This window comes from Pelobates fuscus, chromosome 3 (genome assembly GCF_036172605.1).
Source record: "Pelobates fuscus isolate aPelFus1 chromosome 3, aPelFus1.pri, whole genome shotgun sequence".
Taxonomy (NCBI): Eukaryota; Metazoa; Chordata; class Amphibia; order Anura; family Pelobatidae; genus Pelobates; species Pelobates fuscus.
This window is the reverse complement of record NC_086319.1, coordinates 347,785,410-347,808,324: the sequence shown is the minus strand read 5'-3', so window position 1 is coordinate 347,808,324 and position 22,915 is coordinate 347,785,410. Positions and strand designations below refer to the sequence as shown.

General features: G+C 40.2%; 1 protein-coding gene across 1 annotated transcript in view; it reads left to right on the top strand.

The window, feature by feature from the left end:
- Window positions 1–22,915, top strand: part of OTUD7A (OTU deubiquitinase 7A) — a 242,690-nt gene that overhangs the window by 156,794 nt on the left and 62,981 nt on the right. The window contains exons 6-9 of the mRNA XM_063449143.1: window positions 6,324–6,425; window positions 6,644–6,771; window positions 8,924–9,036; window positions 10,606–10,677. Coding sequence (XP_063305213.1) covers window positions 6,324–6,425; window positions 6,644–6,771; window positions 8,924–9,036; window positions 10,606–10,677 — 415 coding nt within the window. The remainder of the gene's footprint in view (window positions 1–6,323; window positions 6,426–6,643; window positions 6,772–8,923; window positions 9,037–10,605; window positions 10,678–22,915) is intronic.

The window sequence follows — 22,915 nt, the reverse complement described above, 5'->3', positions numbered from 1 at the left end:
CCTTTGCTGTTTTGACCTAAACACAAACATAACAAAGTTGATAACGATTCGTAAATCTCTTGTTAATAAGCACCATCAAGTAGATATTCTACCAACCATTAAAAAATAACCTACAGAGAAGTGTTGTTGTTTTTTGTGATCTAATTGTAAATAAACCCAAGTCCCAAAAGGAATACTTAGTGAAATTCTTATGCAACAATTATTTTAAAAATTTAGATTAAAGGACCACTATAGTGCCAGGAAAACAGTCATTTTCCTGGCACTATAATGCCCTGAGCACCCTCAGGGTGCCCCCACCCTCGGGGTCCCCCTCACGCCTGGCTCTAGGAGGTGGAAGGGGTTAAATTTACCTCTTTTTCCAGTGCCGGGAGGGGGACTCTCCTCCTCCTTCTCGTCGTCATCGGCGGAATGCACACGCGCGTGCATTCAGCCAGTCTCATAGGAAAGCATTCTCAATGCTTTCCTCTGGACGCTGGCGTCTTCTCACTGTGAAAATCAGTGAGAAGCGCCTCTAGCGGCTGTCAATAAGACAGCCACTAGAGGCTGGATTAACCCTATGCTCTGAAACTGCTATGTTTATAGAAGAAAGGGTTAATCCTAGCTGGACCTAGATTTTCCCTTTGGGCTCAAGCTCCGCTGATTAAATATAAAATATAGAACATCACATGTAAATAAGGAGTCAGAGAGAAAACCCTATCTTTTTTTTTTCTCATTTTCTTTTTAAATATTTTTTTTTTGTTCAGTGATTCATTCTCAAGTATTGACATATGAGCAGAGTAGTAGACCATAACAATTAGGCTATTGTACGACGAAGAACGGCATCCAAAATAAGAAAAACAAAAATCTGTCGGAATATCATACGCAGAGTAAGCTGCGCATTTTTAAATAATAGACAAGTTACTAAACCATCTTAAACATATGCATATAGCCAGTGGAGCAGCCATAGACTCAACATGATAGAATAGCAGAATAGGTAAAAATGTAGGTATATTAAGGGACATATGGAGGTCTCCCAGTTCTGGCTCTAAACACTCATAAGACATGCAGTGTCACATGCAGTCAGCCAACTCAAACACCAGGCATGCCAAGGTATCCCACAGACTGACACATCTGGATCACCTTGGATCTACATATATCCCAAGAAGTTAGCTCTTTAGTGTGTGAGTTCTCCAAACGAATTCTATTAGACTTGCACATTGTTAAAATATATTGCTCTATTATCTGTTTTTCCCTTTTTGAGGTTAATTATTTTGTAGTACTCAAATTGGTTCATGTATGTACATTTCCACATGTTGCACGTTAACATTATTCCTCTAGCGAGGTTTATCTAATTTTATTCCTTGGACTGTTTGCTACACAAGGTTTGTGAATCCTTGATAGATTTACTGCAGCTATACTTTTTGGTTAATATAGTATTTAAAAACAAGGGGGGTGTACTAGCGCTAATTTTAGTGAATGTGACAAAGTGAACAAGCTGCTTCAACTTCAAATTCTTATCTTTATACAATAGTGGAAAAAGTGAAACGTGAAGTGAAGCGCTGATATTTTAAACAATGTGAGGTATAAAAATGCAAGGATAATACCTTCAATTCATACATACAGGTCCATAAGTGTCATATAGTACCTTAAAAAAACACAAATAAAGCAAAATAGTGTATCCTGTGATATACAAAAAAGGGTGTATGAAATATATAGATTTCCCACTCACACTTTTGAGAGCTAATAGATATAGCTCAATAAAATAGCCTGTAGGATCCGTAAAGGCGATCCTAATCCCTTCTTTTGGTGGGAATTCTTCCTCTTCCTTGGTCTCTAAAATCAGGAGAGGTATATGGTGCAGTACCTTAGATAAAAGTTTTCAAAAGGATAAAATAAAATGGGTACTTACAAACCCAGAGCCTTCCAAATCGGCTCTGATCAGGAGCATATGTGGTTAAGGACCACAAGCCTTCTTTGTTCTAATAAAAGTAGCAGGAACAATGCCAGTAGTGTTAAAAAATATAATAAATACTTTATTACATAAAACTATATAACATATAAAAACACTATACTAGGCATAAAAAAGTCCAATTTCCATGAAGACAAATAATCTCCAACTTCCCAGGACGCGTTTCGCTGTAGTAGCTTCCTCAACTGGATATTCAAAAAATGGAAAAGTCTTCATTTTCCTCCTTGGACCTGTTCCTGCTTTTATATAACTCCATAAATCCATGTTATCAGTCCGGCTTGTAAATTCACGGGTTATCTCCATGGTGACGGTGACGCCCTGCGTTCCAAGCCTCACTTTCAGTTCTTCCTCGTGGTTCCGCCATCCCTTCCGGTCACGTGGGGGTATGCCGATACGTCATGCGTTCCAAATTTGCGGTTCATTGGGATCGTATTTCCGGTAAAACATAATATATGAATAAACCATAAAAGAGAAAAACTTACTGTCCCTTAATCATAACTATATATAATCATTATAGAGATTAAATTATTTCCTTATTGTCATATATCTATAGATAGAAGAACCATGTTTATGGACAAGGGAATATTCATATGTGCTCTTGATTGTATTGCACATATGAATATTCCCTTGTCCATAAACATGGTTCTTCTATCTATAGATATATGACAATAAGGAAATAATTTAATCTCTATAATGATTATATATAGTTATGATTAAGGGACAGTACGTTTTTCTCTTTTATGGTTTATTCATATATTATGTTTTACCGGAAATACGATCCCAATGAACCGCAAATTTGGAACGCATGACGTATCGGCATACCCCCACGTGACCGGAAGGGATGGCGGAACCACGAGGAAGAACTGAAAGTGAGGCTTGGAACGCAGGGCGTCACCGTCACCATGGAGATAACCCGCGAATTTACAAGCCGGACTGATAACATGGATTTATGGAGTTATATAAAAGCAGGAACAGGTCCAAGGAGGAAAATGAAGACTTTTCCATTTTTTGAATATCCAGTTGAGGAAGCTACTACAGCGAAACGCGTCCTGGGAAGTTGGAGATTATTTGTCTTCATGGAAATTGGACTTTTTTATGCCTAGTATAGTGTTTTTATATGTTATATAGTTTTATGTAATAAAGTATTTATTATATTTTTTAACACTACTGGCATTGTTCCTGCTTCTTTTATTAGAACAAAGAAGGCTTGTGGTCCTTAACCACATATGCTCCTGATCAGAGCCGATTTGGAAGGCTCTGGGTTTGTAAGTACCCATTTTATTTTATCCTTTTGAAAACTTTTATCTAAGGTACTGCACCATATACCTCTCCTGATTTTAGAGACCAAGGAAGAGGAAGAATTCCCACCAAAAGAAGGGATTAGGATCGCCTTTACGGATCCTACAGGCTATTTTATTGAGCTATATCTATTAGCTCTCAAAAGTGTGAGTGGGAAATCTATATATTTCATACACCCTTTTTTGTATATCACAGGATACACTATTTTGCTTTATTTGTGTTTTTTTAAGGTACTATATGACACTTATGGACCTGTATGTATGAATTGAAGGTATTATCCTTGCATTTTTATACCTCACATTGTTTAAAATATCAGCGCTTCACTTCACGTTTCACTTTTTCCATTAATATAGTATTTGCCTAGATAATTCCTTTTTTATTTTTTTTATTCTGGTCACTCTAATGTTCCTTTAACATACTTTAGACATTTTTTTTCTTATCTCGGCTCTGTAAATTGAACTTTAATCACATACAGGAGGCTCATGCAAGGTCTAGCAAGCTATTAACAATGCAGGAGATACAAAAGTCTAAATTAAACAGAATTTGCAGAAAGGGAAGTGTAAACATTAGATCTCACTTTACATGACATGTTTAGGAAAGCTGAGCAAGTTACTTGAAGGGAGGTATGTCTAGGGCTGCATAAACAAAGTTATTTAACTCCTAATTGGCAGTGAATTGAGCAGTAAGACTGCAGGAGCATGATTTATACCCCAACAATTACGCTTAAATGGACACTGTAGTCACCTGAACAACTTTAGCTTAATGAAGCAGTTTTGGTGTATAGAACATGCCCCTGCAGCCTCACTGCTCAAACCTCTGCCATTTAGGAGTTAAATCCCTTTGTTTATGAACCCTAGTCACACCTCCCTGCATGTGACTTGCACAGCCTTCCATAAACACTTCCTGTAAAGAGAGCCCTATTTAGGCTTTCTTTATTGCAAGTTCTGTTTAATTAACATTTTCTTATCCCCTGCTATGTTAATAGCTTGCTAGACCCTGCAAGAGGCTCCTGTATGTGATTAAAGTTCAATTTCGAGATTGAGATACAATTATTTAAGGTAAATTACATCTGTTTGAAAGTGAAACCAGTTTTTTTTTTTTCATGCAGGCTCTGTCAATCATAGCCAGGGGAGGTGTGGCTAGGGCTGCATAAATAGAAACAAAGTGATTTAACTCCTAAATGACAGTGAATTGAGCAGTGAAATTGCAGGGGAATGATCTATACACTAAAACTGCTTTATTTAGCTAAAGTAATTTAGGTGACTATAGTGTTCCTTTAAGTTGTTTTGGTGATTGTAGTGTCTTTCTAAGTAGTAGAAGAGATTTTAGTCCGATACTTACTAATGGCTTATATGACAAAAATAGGAAACCATGAGTCATACACCAGCATCCTGATTTAGTTTAGGAATGTGGCACTGAATCAGTCTGTAAATCTGTGAAACTTCATTTTTGTTAAGGTTGAAAATCTGCGCAGTAAACCTCCACCGTAACACTTTTAATGACAACATTGCAACATTTATATGATTTCAAGAAGAGGTTTATTTCTATGATATTGGTTGGCTTTGGAGTTTAAAGTAATTAAACAAAGTATTATGATTAATAAATATGTATATCTATAATTTAGCATTTTTTTGTTGAGCTGTAGTTGTTATGGTGCTAGGAGTGCCTTAGTGCATCCTCTGGTAAGCATTCAAAATGATTTTTAATATGGTTTTGGCAGTTTGCTTGGGTCTTGCCTGGTGTCTAAGCCTCAATCCTGTCTAGATTGATCTAAAGAGAAAAGCAGGGCCATGTGCTCATTGGGCTAGAGCAGGGTTAGGCAACCTATGGCACATGTGCCATGCACGGCACTCGAGGTGTGTTTGCACGGCACTCAAGGCTGCTTTAACAGGCTCTGGTCTATCAGGAGTCGCAGTGAAACTTCAGATATCTGCTAATACAAAAAGGTGGTGAAGGACAATCCTCAATTTATGCATTGCAGCATGTAGAGAGTGTAGAGAGTGATCTTAGATCACTTCCTCCTAGCACTTGTGAATGGGAATCCACACTGGAGTAGAGCAGCCCGCAGTTGCTGTTGCAGCTCCTGTACCTGGCCAGCCTTGTCCCCACTGGAATCCAGGGAAGCCACCCACACTGTATTATTTGTATTAAGGGAGGGTTATTCTACATGTCTGTATATATCTAACAAACAGCCCACACACCGACATACACACAAACTCAACACCACTAACAATCCACATACATGCACACAACCCCACATGCAGCCTCTTGCATTCAATACCCCAAACAGCCACACACATACGCACACTACCAAACACACAATGTGACATATCCATACACACACACAATTCAGCATCCTCCATACACAGCCACATAGGTATCATACACGATACCACAAACTACTCGTGAACATACACAATATAACAGCTCATATACGCACAAATACGATACAAAGCAACTGCAGTATATATAACACAAGCAGAATACGGCAGCATACACACCTCAATTTTAAAAAAATAGGACCAGAATGCTACGGGACATCACAATCTTATTTCGGCACAGTGTTGCTAAAAGTTTGCCTACCCCTGGCCTAGAGCATCAACTGCGTGCTCTCTGTCAAAGAGGTCAGGCGTGGGCAGGAGCTAATGTGCATGCGTGGAGCTCGCCGCATCATTTGTACACATTAATAACCAGAAGTGTGCACAGCATGTTTTTTAGGGTGTGCATTCAGGAGTTTTTTTGTTATTTTTTAAATTTTATATGGGATGAATTTTTATGAAAGAAACATTCCAAACACCATAAACACTACTTGCTGCAGTGGCCATAGTGTCCTCCCAATCTAATTTGACATACTGTTTTAGATCAGTTTAACAACTTAACTGGGTTCCACTGGTCACCTGCACATCTGCTTCTGGTTTCTCCTTGCAGGCCATGATTTAGCTCTCTGAAGATATCCAGCATCCCAACAGCTTAAAATATGTCAAATTATTATTGGAGTCCAATTCTTAAAAGTGATGGACAGCTCTATTCTTTGAATATTTGATGTAGAATTTAGTGACTCTCTCTCTCTTTCCAGGAAGGTTAAACTGGTGGTCTACAACATGTTCAAGTTGCAAACGTCTTTTGCCTTTAGCTACTACAGGAGATGGGAATTGCCTCTTACATGCTGCCTCTTTGGGTAAGCTGTGTTATGCTTTTCACGGTTGTAGTTGATTTATAGTGCTGTTTGTGTGACTTGAGTGACCTATAACTCACCTTTATAGATACAGTTCTGCTGTCACATGTTTGTCTTCCTCGGTATCACATCCTGCAATTAGTCAATCATAACACAATTGTCCACATCTTCCAAATATATATATATAATCTTTGACAGCAACCCTGTTTTTTTTCTTGTAGGGATGTGGGGATTTCACGACCGAGATCTTGTTTTGAGAAAAGCACTTTACACCATGATGAAGAGTGGGGCAGAGAGGGAAGCACTAAAAAGAAGATGGAGGTGGCAGCAGACACAGCAAAATAAAGAGGTGACATATATTTTTACTTAACACTTATTATCCGACAATGTGTTTAATGAATCTTTGAGTTTTTATATGTAACCTATAGAGGTAAAACAAAATCTGGATCATTCTGAATGACCTAGAAGTAATCGAACCCTGTAAAGCATGAAGCAAAGCCAACATGATAGCTGTTAAATTAGAATGATGCACGTGGAAAAGGACAAGAGAGGTTTTACTGGCACTTGATGGGTCACGTAAAAAGCTGTTTTCGATTCTGAAGGCTGAGCCTCCAGATGGACACGAATACATAAAATAAAAAGGTAGTCAACATAAGTGCTATCTTGTATACAATACAGTATATTAGAAAATGTTATCTCTTTATAACTTTAAATTCTTTGAGAAAATTAAATGGTTATAAATATATAAGCTTAATTTTTGTAAAAGACTAGAGTTCACACTTTTTAAAACGAGATGTGGTTAAAAGGACAATTATCAATTGGAATTAACCTTTGTTTTAATGCATTACACAGAAAATGCACTAAAACGAAAAATATTTGCGTTTTTGAAGTGTTGTACATTTCCTTCTTCCAGATTAGGAAACCGCTGCCGCTTTTTATATAACCCTATAATTTCTGTTATTATATTTATTTGTTTTTTATGGGTTATGTTGTTCAGTGCTTAGCAGCAGTACCATTCATCAGAAAAGGTGAATGGAACACCTGCCGAAGCTGATAGCAGCAGTGATGCAGTTACTATCCTCTTACAGATAATGACTTTTAGAGTGACTCTTTAATAGAGAGAGGTGGCAGTATTGGCTTATAAAGTGCCTCACGATCTCATTGCGGTTTTATCTGGAATGGCCACGTGACAACGTCACCAACTCTTTCTAAAGGCGTGATCTACCTGGCAGAATGGATCAAATAAGGGGCAATCCCATAAGAATATTCCACTTTTTGGTACACCCGGAAAAGAGAGCAGCTGGAAGATGTACCGATAAGGACCACTGGGTGTATGGAGTTCTAAACGAGTTCTCAGATATTTTACAATGGAATGTTGAAGTTTAAAAATTAAAGAATATCTCAATGTGTTTCAGTTAAACTAACTTAAATTCAGTTCAGCAATTCATCGTCTCAGCTGTATGAAGAGTAGACAAATGTTAACTTTTTTATTTTTGGCTATGATTTGACTTTCCACTTGCGGTAAAGATGAATAATTAATGTGCAATTATATTTTACCTGGAAAGCATGCTTTTATAATAGATATTACTGTAAGATCACACTTTCCTTTTCTCTTTGTGAGAATAAAAATTGGCAAGTTAAATGGATGAAAAATTCATATGCTGAGCGTGTTTTTTTTTTGTTTCGTTTTTTAGTTCATTATAAACATTATCTGGATAACTCTATAGGTAGTTCAGGAAAGAGTAGAGTAAAACATTTAATCAATTACAAACGCTTTCTGTCAAAAAAAAAGTCTCTAAAAGGAATCTCTAACTTGGTGGGCACGTCAGGAAGATTGTCTAAGAGACTAGTGGTTGTTGCACCAGTAAACTTATCAATAGGAAAGGGAAATAATTAAAAGATCTATGGATGATCACAAATGAGTAGAAGGTTTGTGTTCATTGAATGACACAGAGTGCTGCTATCTACTAGACTTGGGAAAATATTTATTTGTCCGAATAAAATTAAATTCCTGGCAATCATTTAGGCTAATCGATTCCAAATATTGGTTAGTTTCGTTCATTTTATGTGCCTGAAACTAGTTTATTTATGAACAAAATTTGTTAATAAAATGAAGATTCATTATTGATTAGGTCAACGGTTGCCTGGGATTCTATTGTTTGGGACAATCGACTAATGAATATTTGCACAAGTCTACTGTTTATATATGGGACCACTGCATTTTATGTTCGCTCCAAGTCTCTGGTACATAGATAATATTGTGCAGTAGGTGTAAAACAGCAGAATTAATTTAAAGAGTATGGTCTATAATGTGTAGTAGAGATTCATTATGCCTCCATCTGTAATTAGCAAGTTGAAAATAAGCTTAAATCAGTCGGTTCTGGTTCTCCTTCTTACAAATTTGCCTTAATCAGTTTGTGCAAGTTTTATGAGTATATCAATGAGGATGGAACAATGATCACTTTAGTTATCCTCATTAACATGTCTAATTCTTTGTCTAGTCTGGATTGGTTTATACAGAAGATGAATGGGAACGGGAGTGGAACGAGCTGCTAAAGCTGGCATCCAGCGAGCCTCGAACACACTTTAGCAAGAACGGTGGCTCTGGTGGTGGGTAAGTTATGATTGTGCTTTATTTAGTTTTCATAAACATTCTCCCCCAATCAACAATTAAAGAACATGTACACTTGGCAAAATGTGTCTGTCAGCAATAAACCAGCTCCTTCCAATATATGTCGCCATCTCTAATATGACAATATGTCCTCTCTAACATAACTAGGGCTGCATAAACAAAGTGATTTAACTCCTAAATGAAGAGAATTGTGCACTGACACTGTAGGGGCATGATCTATACACCAAATCTGATTCATTAAGCCAAGTTGTTTTGTTGCTTCGTGTCTCTCTAACCCCATAGGTATAATAGTAGAGATTGCTGCAATGATACCACATTTTTTTCAACCTAAGCCTTTTAGAAAATGTAACTCTCTTGCACCAACTCTTCTCTAAAACCATGTCTCACCCAGAGAAGATGCACCATAACCATATGTAACGATTAGGAGTGGACTTTATCTAAAAAAGGTGTAATATAAACCCCAACATTTAAATCTCTTTGTGTTTTCTAGTCTGTTTCTTTCAGAACAGAGTATGTAAGGTTAATCACTAAAGTGTGACTTGTTTTGAATGCAAAGTAAATTAAAACAATTTTTTTTAATTTTAGATCGAAATAGCCCAACTGCCTGTTTAGTTTAGCTCTTTTGACTTAAAATGTCAATGATTTCAAATTTTTCCCTCTTTAGTGAATAACCTTGTATGTGTCTTTAAATGAACCAACTTACAGATGAGAGGCATTACTGTGTTCATACCATATTAACCAGGGATTGCAGCCGAATACAAAGTATACAGCTGACAATTATAGATCTCACAAGGTGACTGCTATATACATCTATCCCGGCATATATTTTTCCTGTATTTTCCTGGTGAGATCGGTGGAAAACAGCATTGCACACAAGCCAATCATTGAAGAAATTGCTTTAATGCATGATATCATCATTGATTCGCACCGACTGTTGTGGCCTTTGTCATGCCAAGACTAGAAAATAGATTCTTGCAGAGGCAAAAGCAATAATAATGTGGCATTGAGCAAGTACTGCTTTCAGAACCTCTAAGCAAATTTGGCCTTAAGATCATTGTAGAACAAATGTCCACAAATTCCACAGCAAAATCAAAGGAGCTAGCAAACCTATTTTGTTTTTAAATATACACCTAAATGTGATGTCATCTAAAAAGGGCTTTCTAGTAAGTATATCAGCTTATTAAAACCAGTTGACATATTTAAAAATAAAAAAAAATAATGGCCCAGCAACTTTCCTCATATTTTAATGACACATTTTCATTGGTTGCTTTAGCACACAAACTAACACTTCCCAGCATGCATCTAGCCTCTTCCCCATTTACTTCACTTGTTCTCTTTCAAAATTGTAAATATGATGTGTCTAGATAGGAGAATTGACATATTTGTTGCAAATGCCCACTGTGTCTAATTTCTTATCACAGGCATATTGAAATTAGTTTTGCACATAACTTGAAAGATGCTGGTCAGTTTTAAAAATTGCAAATCCAGCATTTTATCAGTTTTGTTTTTTACTTTATTAATATAGTTTTTTATTTATTTTTTATTTAACAGGTCTACATTTGCACATACACTACAAGATGGTATTGGAACAATGAAAAAACAATCCTACATTGAAAACAGACGGTGAGTAATGAAAGTGTGAAGCAAATTCAACTTTCAGGTGATGTAATAAGTAACGCTACACTGTAAGAATATATCCTTTGATTTAATAGGGTTTCCAAATAATGCAATACAGTTTCTAACAGCATACCGTTTGTAACCGCATTGAATCATTGAGAAAGATTGTTAAATTGAGGCCATAATGCGCTGCCTTTAACAACTTTTATTATTTAGTTATCAAAATGTGGCTGCTTATGTATGTGTGTATGTGGGGGTGAGTGTGTGTATAAATAAAAATTATCTTCAGTATTTGATTATTGCTCAGCGCATCAATTAAAGGGACACTCTAAGCACCAAAACAAGTTGAGGTTAATGCAGTAGTTTTAATTTAAAATGTAGCCCCATTCAGTCTCACTGCTTAATACTTTGCCACTTAGGAGTTAAATCACTTTATTTGTGGAGACTTTAGGGCTCACACACCAAAATCAAACTCACCAGGAGTACGCCTGAGAACCGCAGGAACCAAATGGGCCAAAAAACAAAAAAGCAAAGCCAGACAAACCCCGCCAGAACATGGACATCGGGGAATTGTGGTGGCAGGCGCATGAGGCAGCGGAGGCCAAGATGGCATACCTGCATGGCGGCTGCTCCAACTTTACGAACGGGTCATCAGATGATGAAGGGAGTGCTACCATGGCGGCTAAGCCAGCCCCATCGACCACACAGGCGCCAATACACACGAAGGCCCCCACTCCAGTGACCATGGAGGCGATTGGGGAGCTAATGGCGACCCACCACAAGAAGATTGCGGCCGACGTGGCCCTGATTAGAGAAGACATTAAGGGCATAACAGTGAGGCTGGGAGCGGTAGAGGCCTCCTCCGCTGACCACACCACCCAGATCGCAGACTTCCAAGCAGCGGTACGGGCGCTGCAGCAAAAATCCTGGCAGTGCGAACAACAAATTTCTGCACAGGAAGACAAGAACCGCAGAAATAATCTAAAGCTCAGAGGAGTCGCCGACTCGGTACCAGAGGCAGAACTTCCACACTTTGTCAGGCGACTCCTTACCGAGCTACTGACCCCTAAAGCAGCGATAGCAATCGCCCTGGAGAGCCTATTCCGCATACCTTTGCCAGTGAGGGCCCGCCTGCCGCCCCAGGGGACTTAATAGTTTAGTTCCAATCTGCCAGAGACAAAAGAGCGGTCCTAGAAGCCACAAGAAGACCGACAACTTACCCCTTCAAAGGGATGACCCTCTCCTTTTACACAGACCTTTCAGACGGGACACTAGCGTGGAGAAGATCCATGAACGCATTCACAGCTTTGCTACGGCTCCACCAAATCCGGTGCCGCTGGGGACCCAGCTGCACCATCCACATCGACAAAGGGGACTCTAAACATGGGGTCCGCGATATGCAAGAAGCTGTTGGGACATTGGGTCTACTTAACCTGCCCGCAGACTCTCTAACACTAACGCCGCACCCTGCAGACCGCACAAGCACACTCGGAGGAAACGCCGCGAACGCCCCAGAGTTTGTTCCCCCGTAGGCGGCCCTCGGACCCTTACGCCAAGGCCACCACTTGAAGCCGGACTCCAACCCATGCGAACTCTGCTAACACCGCACCAGACCATACTGCGGCAACATGCACTGTTTGAATGTTACTTAAAATATAGCTACACAAATGCTTAACCATTTCAGCGAGTTATAACATTTTGCACAATATTATCACATTAAGCATGTACTGTTCTAGAGGGACACAGGCTTAATATTCTTATCCTCTTATGATCACTAGAGCGTAGAAGCATACAAATGTTTCAATGTATTACTTAGCTCCAACAGCCAACACACCTAGAACACACTAGGCAAATTGCTAACAAACGTGGTGCCAACGTTCTTTTACAGTTTTCTATTATTATCAAACGGCACTGATGAGGCCATAGACCTATCCACTCATAACACACGCTACCACTTTCTACCGATACTAAAGTAGTTAATCTATAACAGTTAAACATTTATTGTTCTCATGGTTTTAAATATGTTTACTCTAGCAGTATAATCGGTTAAATAAGCTGGTTAATATTCTTGAAACGAGCGCTTATGCTTATACATAACGTGTGAGAATCTTGCATTACGCGTAGCTTGTTCATAACTAAACTGTAGACCTACTCTCCTGTTACTTCATGTTATTCCATGTTTGTATATATCACTTGCTCAGTTGACGACAATATGCCGTCGTTTTAATGCCATACTTACGAGTAACCGCGATAATACTCTCAGCCAGTTAGGCAAAGTTAAAATGGCTCTAATTACTACTGTTCAGGTTGGAATCATAGCTTGTAGTATGAATGAAGCACCGTGATCCACCTCAATAGACAGGCCATGCAAGCCAGCACACAGAATGTTTATAAACCTAAATGTGTTACTAGCCTGTGTCTTTATATCCTTAAAAAATTGTGCAGTTAAGTTATGTCATGACTATATATGCCAATGAAAAGCCTGTAAACGCTGTCGTGGCGCTACAGGTATCTCTGTTGTAAAATCTAATGCACAAGAAAAATAAAGAATAATACAATTAAAAAAAAAAAAATCACTTTATGTGTGCAAGCCTTTATTTGTGCAACCTTTCATGGCTGTCACTCACACTGCCACCGTAAAAAAAAAATATATTTTAAAGCAGATCTCACAGCACAACATGTTAATTACATAGTTACATAGCCTAAAAGAGACGTGAGTCCATCAAGTTCAGCCTTCCTCACATATGTTTTTGCTGTTGATCCAAAAGAAGGCAAAAAACCTAGTCTGAAGTGCTTCCAATTTTGCAACAAACTAGGAAGAAAATCCTTCTTGACCCCAAAATAGCAGTCAGATGTCTCCTTGGATCAAGCAGCTATTACCCCACTAATTAGAAATTATATCCCTGTATGTTATGTTTTTGGAAGTATTTTATCCAGTTGCTCAGTTGCTATTTAAACATCTGTATGGGCTCTGATAAAACCACCTCTTCAGGCAGAGAATTCCATATCCTTATTGCTCTTACTGTAAAAAAAAAAAATGTCTTTGCCTTTGATTAAATCTCTGACCTTGTGTCCTATGTATAGCCCTGTTTATGAATAGATTTCCAGATAATGGTTTATCCTGCCCCGAATATATTTGTATAATGTTATCATATCCCCTCTGAGGCACCGTTTTTCCAAAGTAAAGAGAAAAAATGTTTTTACCTTTCTTCATAACTAAAATGCTCCATTCCTTTTATCAATTTTGTAGCTCATCTTTGCACTTTTTCAAGTGCCATGATATCCTTCTTTAGAACGGGTGTCCAAAACTGCACATCATATTCAAGGTGTGGTCTTACCAGTGATTTATAAAGAGGCAAAATTAATTTTTTAATCCCGAGAATGTATGCCCCTATTTATACATGACAAAACCTTACTGGCCTTAGCAACGGCAGATTGACATTGCGAATTGCTGCCTAATTTGTTGTCTATTACAATTCCCAAATCCTTCTCATGTGTGGTTATCCCTAATTCACTACCATTTAGGGTGTAAGTTGCTTGCAGTTTCTTTACCCCAAAGTGCATATATTTGCATTTCTGTACATTAAATTCCATCTACCATTTTAGTGCCCAGACCCCCAATCTATCTAAACCCCTCTGCAGCAAAGCAATATCCTGCTCACATTTTATTACTTTACAAAGTTTTGTGTAATCTGCAAACACTAAAATCATAGCTTTCAATGCCTATTTCAAGATCATTTATAAATATGTTCAATAGAAGCGGTCCTAAAACAGAACCCTGAGGGACACCACTTACCACTTGTGTCCAGCCTGAAAAATTTACCATTAATGACAACTCATTGTACTCTATCCTTAAGCCAATGTTCTACCTTGGCAGAATCCAAGTACTGTATATACTCGAGTATAAGTCGACCCGAATATAAGTCAAGGCCCCTAATTTTACCCCAAAAAACTGGGAAAACGTATTGACTCGAGTATAAAACTAGGGTGGGAAATGCAGCAGCTAGTGGTAAATTTCTAAATAAAATTAGATCCCAAAAAAATGATATTAATTGAATATTTATTTTTAGTGTGTGTGTATATAATGAATGCAGAGTGTGTTTGTGTAGTGTGTGTGTATATAATGCAGTGTGTGTGTGTATTTATGTGATGCAGAGTGTGTAACCTTGGTGGGGGTGGGCATTTTTATTATTTATTTTTTATTATTATTTTAATATATATTTTTTAATATTAAATTTTTATTTTATTATAATATTATTAACCTTTTTATTTTATTTTTTTTCCCAGTCACAGAAGTTAAGCACAGGTCTTTAATTTCCAGGCAAGGATTTTTAACCCTTTTTTAAATATAGGAAATTGAACTTTAATTATAGACGTGAGACTCCTGCCGGCAATTAAATTCTAAATAAAACACTCTGTACTATAAAGGAAGTTTAACAATAAAGCGTGTGTCTTTGGGAGTCCCAGCTAGTGAAGGTGGGACTAGGGCTGTATTAAAAAAGTAATTCTACTCCTAAATGGCAGAGAATTGAGCAGTGAGACTGCCGGGGCTTGATATGTATATCAAAACCTTAAATGAAAAAAAGAACAACATCCCACGTGTTGAAGGCCCTTGAAGATTTTTAGAATAGCATTTGTGCACTTAATGATAAAAAAAAAAACAACAAAAACTATTCCTGGTAAATTAATCTACACAACAAATTGAATTTGGTCATTTCTGCAGTAACAGTTTCTCAAATAAAAAAAAAAAAACATTGCTTCACATTAAATGATACAGAATTGCCTTGGGAACAGACCTGTTACTCCTCTCAAATTGCAGCACACACTAATTGCTCTCTCTAACTGCGCCATAATGTGCTCTGTTGGTCTCTCTATAATTTAGAGAAATGGAAGACCTTACGGAACACATTTGCATGTTAGTGGTTTTATATAAAGGGGCTTGTGTATTCTGGCATTTTTAATCTTTAATACAATTAGAATACGCTTGTCATTGCTATAAAATGTTAAGTCCACATTATGATAGGCTGACATGAGGGCTCACCACAGAAGCTGTGAAGACTGGGATATTTCAGCAAATTGATAAACTTCAAATAGGAGTATATAATTTTTTTTTAATTTTGAATTAAAAGGTATTTTTATAAAACATTAAACCATTCAACGCCCTTCTGTGGTGGTGGCTTTCACTGCACAGCAAGTACTGGAAAATGATAACCAGCACAGACCTTGAGATCAAGCTTACTAATTGCATTTGTTGATAGAAATATCAGCAACATGTGGACTCTATGATGGCATTTGTTCTGCATCAATCAGGAGCTTTCAGGCCATTGCTTTATAATTAGTTTAATGTCTTATTATTACTCATTTGGATTAAATTCCACTTCTGGTGAAGTGTGCTGGTTTCCAAAAAATAGAAAGCAAATACTTATATGCTTGATGTAGTGGAGATATATGTTCCACCTAAAATTAGGTGGTAGGAAATGTTTCCATATTTGATAAACTATTCATTTTGTCTTATTGGTGAATCAGGCAGCAGAGGTACATGATGATAAAGCATGCTTTGATAAAAGTATTGGTTATTTCTTCATTGTGCAGTTTGTTACATTCCATTCACAAGGCATCTGACCTTTGGAATTAAAAGCTGAAATAAATATTCTAAAAGGTACCATTAAGTAAGTGAGAAACTATCAAACAACCAGTTTTTTTTTTGTTTTTTTTATTAAAAGAATGTGTATTCAAAGTAAGAACAACTATTTGGATCTCTTGTGCATTTCAATGTCCATGTTTTTCCCCAGAGGTGCTCTGTGTGCCACGGAATATCCAGAACTGGGTCACATACATCATGTAACCAATCACGCAGTGGAAGTTATAAACTATAAAGGCCTGCTTACTGTGTATCTCTCTGCTGAGGCGTACACCTTTAAATTGATTTTATGTAGTGCCCAGATTGGAAACACTTCTAAATGAAAAATAACTGGCTAATTTTCACCTTTCAGACACTGAGTACACTGTCTATCAGTACAAAGTGTAGTGAAGGCATGCTGGAATAAGAGGTATGGCTTGACATGCACTCACTGATTGCCAAGAATTGAACATGTTCCTAGCTCAGCACAGAGTAGGCAGTCTAATGCTTTTTAAAATATATTTCTTATGGAGGTTGGCTTGTGAAAGGCAATACTTTAAGCTGACTCATAGGATGAATTATGCTTGATTGGCGGTCTTGACTGCTTTTAGTGGGTGACAGCCCGAGGCTTAATAATTACGCTAGAACTCATGGTTGACTAAGGCAGTCTTGTTAAACTTTCACTGTCAACTGTTTTACAGCTAGAGTTGCATTACAACATACTGTATTTTAAAGGGTTATTCAGTCTTTTCAGATTGTCCTTTCAACTTGCCTACTGAACCCCTTAAGGTCCGACTCCAATTACAGTTTATATTGTCATAACAACCTGACCTTTGAAAGATGTTAATCTAAAATGAATGACCGCCATCTATGACTGTTGGGCTATATGGTACTGCCAAAGCTGAAAAGGCAGGGTTGGCTCAAGGTATTTAGAAACCAATAGAACCGACTGCAAATTATAGCACTTGTCCTAAAGTGGTTAAAGGATTACTCCAAACACTATAACCACTTCAGTGATATGAAGCAGTCTTGGTGCCTGGAGTCTGTATCTGCAACGTTTTGCTTTGAAATGCTGTACATACATAGACTAATCCCTTCACTGCGCAAGATTTAACTCCATCTCGACAAGTTATTAGTCAGTCCAGAACAAAATTCCATTGCATTGTACATAAATACCATAGCTACAAAGTATTTTTGGTTACAAGAACATTGGCATACAGCCATGGACAATGCTACTAAACAAACCACTGGACATCCTCACCAGACAGGAAAACAAGTTGATGGCCCGTATAACCCTAGCCACACGCAGGGCAATCGCAGAACTATGGGCAGACCAGCGGACACCCAAACTGGGGACAGTCATCCGTAAAATCAGAGAAACGAGAGACTTAGATGAACTTACCGCGCAAATCCACGACTCCTACAAGGCCTTCCAGCGGACATGGGACCTCTGGGACATGAACTACTAAGCCACGGGTACAATTCCTGCATAACAACACCCACAAGAACCATTAGCTCCTCCCGAGAAGCCCACCCAGACTCACCCTTCCAGCAATCCCAGCAAAAAGACGAACCGCAGCCCAGAAAGCCATCCACAGCCGAACGCCATCGAAACAGGACCAAGAGGCGCCCCGGCACACGACCGCCACGCAATAGACAGACAGGCCCGACCCCAACGGCCACTGCTCATACGAACCCCACGACATAACCCTGCTGCCCCCCCTTAAGCCCACCAATTCCAACTCCCACCGACAGAGACTGACAATAGCCAGACCAGAGAGCCCTGACGGCCCTCAGCGGACCAGGGGCACGGTCGGTGTGGACGCGCAGACACTGGGCGGGACCCACCAACCACGCACCCCACTCTCAGGCCACTAATAGAGAGAGAGAGGAACGAGCGAGGGCACTGAGAGGAGGAAACACCACCACACCCGCACCAGCACAACCACGAGACAAAACCTACACAATACACCACGCGACAACACGAACCTCCCACCCTGGGCCAAAACGGTCAACCCCAACCAGAAGGAAGACACCAAGATCACCAACAGATCAGCATAAGAGTGGGGACAGGACAGGAACCAGGCCCACAGGGGGCACAATCCCCAGACCCACACAACACACCAAACACCATCCACCTTACCCCACAACCCTCGACCCACTACCCCTAGACGAACCCACCCAGCTCCAAACAGAAAACACGCGAGACCGTTAAACCACTGATGCAACAAAACTAACAATGGAATACCGTAGTCCCTAGCACCAAACAAAGAACACTAGACAAGGCTACCTAACCAAAGGAGTCACCCGACAATATGCTAACAGGCACTCCCAAAAACCAGGGGTACCTCACATAACCAAAGCCTTGAGGACGGGCCCTACCGGAACGAACAAGACCTGACCACAAATTGACCTTAGAACCAGGCACACAAAGAAGCAGTAGGGCAAGGGTCAGCGCAGGTAGCAGCCAACCCACGTCCAAACCCGACCTCGGCTCCGAGTAAACGAGCCCGACCTGAGACGCAGGGATTACAAACTGTGATTGCATTATGTTACCCCTACCCACCCCTTTCCCTTCTTTTTCTTCTGTACCCCCTACCCACACATTACTGAAAACGAAAAATAAAGAATTTATAAAAAAAAAAGAACATTGGCGTTAAAGTAACACTACAGTGTTAAAAAATACAAACCTGCATTCTTAACGCTATAGTGCCCCTGTCCCTAGAAATAAGTCTCTCCGTTTGCAGTAAAAAAAGTTTATTTTACATACTTTTATCCAACGCCAAGGCTACATCCCCACTACTTACCTGTATGCATTGAGGACCTAATGCCATGCGAGTGCTGCGTTGGCATTCCATTGTCCCCATAGGAAAACATTAAATCACCGCTTTCCTATGGGAGCTTCTGCATCAGTGTCGGTGCAGCAGAAGAACCTCTAGAGGCTGTCGTACTGGCAGCCACTAGAGGTGGACGTAACCCTGCAATGTAAATACTGCAATTGTTACCATTGCAATGTTAAACGGTCAGGTCATTGAGATAAAGTGGTTTGCGTGACTATTATGTCTCTTTAATTTATATATATATATATATATTTATATATTATAATTAAATAGAATGACTAATTTTTGAGTTGCCTTAAAGGAACACTGCAGTTTTAAGAAACTGCATTAATTATCTGCTAGTGTTAACTCCACGCTCACTAGAGGAACTTCTGGGCTGTTAGGCGACTTTTTGGTCGCGTGACGTCCTCACACTATGCATGGAGACATCCAGGGTTGCCCAAACCCCATAGGAAAGCATTGAATCATGCTTTCCTACAGGGAAATCCTAATGCAAGCGCAGCCATGTGAGCGCATGCACGTTAGGTCTCCCCCACCAGTTGATGTAGGCAGGGGAGGAGAGAAGGCAGTCCCGAGCCAGTGCAGAGGGACATTTGCGCTGGACCGGTTTAGTGACAGAAGGGGTTTTCTGGGGTGCATGATGGAGGGGTAAGCTAAAGTGCCAGGATTTATTTTTTATTTTTTTCCTGGCACTAAAGTTCCCCTTTAAAAACAGTTTGCAGGGGGGCGGAGCCTGGCAGCCATCCTGAATAGACGCCATCAAAGCTTGCTCCTCCAAAATCTATCACAATCTGCCAAAAATCGACCCCATCAAGCCCCATCTACCCACCAAAAACACCCAGCACCTACCAGCAAACACCCTGCACCGTTTCATGCCTTTCTTTCAGGCACCCAAACAACCCAGACGCAAACTCAAAGCTGCGGCCTACCGCGCCACTCCAATCCTGGGCCTAGAGGCCTTCCTCGGCGGGATCTACCCGGAACTCCCTCCTCTCAACGCGGCCGCAAGCAAAACAGAAATGGGCCGCCGCTCACAAAAACCCGCAACCAGCCACTGCACACAAGGTAGGGATATCGGAGAGATGCTCCTCCGGCCCACACACCCTGAACCGGCCCAGGCCACTCCACTCCACGCCAGCAGCCTGACCTCCGACCCGCACGGAGATGAGCCGATCACAGCGGCGACCCCCTTGGCTGACCACACACCACCATCAGAACCCCTAGATGATTCAGCCCCCACCACCAAAGGGGACTTAAAAGCACTATGGGCAAATATACAAAACTTACTAGCGGCCGATGTCGCAAGGGTTAAGGCAGACATATCACAAGTAACAGAACGTGTTGGAACGGCAGAGGCAGACATCAAAGTCGTTCAGGATGAGGTTTCCAGCCTTAAAGACACAGTCCAACAAATACAAATGGAACAACATGTCCTAGCTGCCCAACTCATGTCCCTTGAGGATAGACAACGCCAAACCCACATTAAAATCAGGGGAGTACCCACCACAGTCCCAACCGAGGAACTAGCACACTACGCGAGGCGACTCCTCGCCACGATCCTCCCGCAAGCTATCGCCAAGAAACTAGTCCTAGACGGGATCTACCGGGTCACAAGCACGGTACGAATCCCCCCCAGCACACCCAGAGATGTAATCCTGCGCTGCACGTCGATACAGGACAAGATACAGATAATGACAGCCCTGAAGGGTAAAACGCCTCTGGCCTTCGAGAGCTCCCAATTGACTTTCTTTCAGGACCTCACCAGAGCCACACTACTAAGGCGTAAAACATTTGGGCCAGTCACAGCCTCACTACGCGCTGCTGACATACCCTACAGATGGGGACGCACTGGCTCACTGCTAGTACACCACAATGGGACTACCCATAACCTCACAACCCTGGCCGGAGCACCAGCCTTCCTATCTGCAATGGGACTGCAACCTTCGCATCTTAACCCCACACCTGCAAGTCAAACAGAAAATCGGGAACCAGAAGACGACCTAACGCCGACCCAGATAACGAGAAACCGACAATCTACAAACACCTAACTATGTGCAAAGGCTGAGCCTAAAAACAACGCATATACCTCGGGAACAATTTCCGATGCGGACCAAGACTTTACCGATACTCTGTTGAGATCCCCTCAAGTGCCTACACCATTGCATAACCCATCCCATGCACCCCTCCCTCCCCATGAGATGTATATGCATGTATTATTACTTTTTGTTTATCTGTTAACACCAGTAAAAATTTGTTCCTAAACCCTACCACTACTTACAGGAGGTACCCATGCACCCAACCACACCAAACAGACCTACACAACAGACAAATTGATGGCACCCACCTTAGATACACCCCTCCGTCTCCCCGCCACCCCCAAGGTAAGGGGAAATAGTCAAGATGCCACAGGCAGTACCCTGCAACGCGGAACCCCACACACACCTGATCAAGCACAAACTAAATCCTAAAACGGGGGCCCATAGACAGGTACTCACTGACATCTGACACCACAAGCCTGACCCAAACCTGTAACAAGCATGTATGCTCTTAGGACCCCAAGTAAAACCACACTTGGCAACCACGAGCATTCACAGACACCCAAACCTGGAGTATCCCAGGGAACCAACACACAACCCACCACACCTGTCTACAACAGCACAACCCTGGGCGTGTCACCTAACTTGTCTACTATATAGAAAAAAGTGCTTAGTTTAACTTGTGTACCAATCTTATAAACCTGTATAATGTTTTCACATGCTTTGACACTGTATTCAGATCCATACTTGAGATTGCTTGTCACAGCTGTTGTGGCAAGACAAGCATGTATGTTATTAAGCCATGCACTAAGAAAATAAAGAATTAAAAAAAAAAAAAAAAACAGTTTGCAAAACCTGCATTTCTCTTGTCTCCTGCCTTTGCAAGCCCTCCCTTTCTAAACCTGACCAGACTTTTTTTGAATGTCCAATCACAGACTTCCTAATGCAGCTCAATGAGAAGTCTTTGCAAGGCAGTTGCTCTGAACAATTGCTGCTTTTTGAGTGTAGTTCCATTGAGCTAACCATGGATGTAACAGCACCTGTTGCTGGTTGGAAAGCCAAAGGGATGTAATCAGGTACATTTATAAAAGTGTCTATTTCTATTGAAATTTGCACCTTTTGGAAAATGGGGGGGGGAAAAAAGAGTGCACACTCTTCACATAGAAAAGCTTTTCAGCAACTTAAGTGCTTTATGGGTCTGGATTGTTCCTTTAACAACTGGAGTGCAAATTACTTTTTTGGCAAGTCCTCAGCAGTGTTGGCCCTAGATCTCTGTCATTACGTCTTGTTTAAAACTGATTTAAAGAAACCAAGTTCTATGATTGTGCCACTTGAATCTGAAGAATTTAAACTTGTCTTCACATTTTTGGAATCCACTTCCGTGTAAATCCTAAATGTGTGATTTTTTTTTTTTGGTGGTGTTTTTTTTTTTTTTTTATCCCAGAATGTAAGTGTTGGTCTAGCTGTGCTTTATGGAATACATAGTAAAATACTAGATTTTCCCACTAACAAAATAAAGCTGCCTCTGGTACTAGCACGCAGTTTCTTTCCCTCCTTGGCAGCACACACATTGAGATATGCTCAGACACCTGTATATAGGATAGAATCAACCAAAACTGCAAAGGATATTCCCCTTTTGCCCTACTTATAGAAACATAGAATGTGACGGCAGATAAGAACCATTCGGCCCATCTAGTCTGCCCAATTTTCTAAAAACTTTAATTAGTCCCTGGCCTTATCTTATAGTT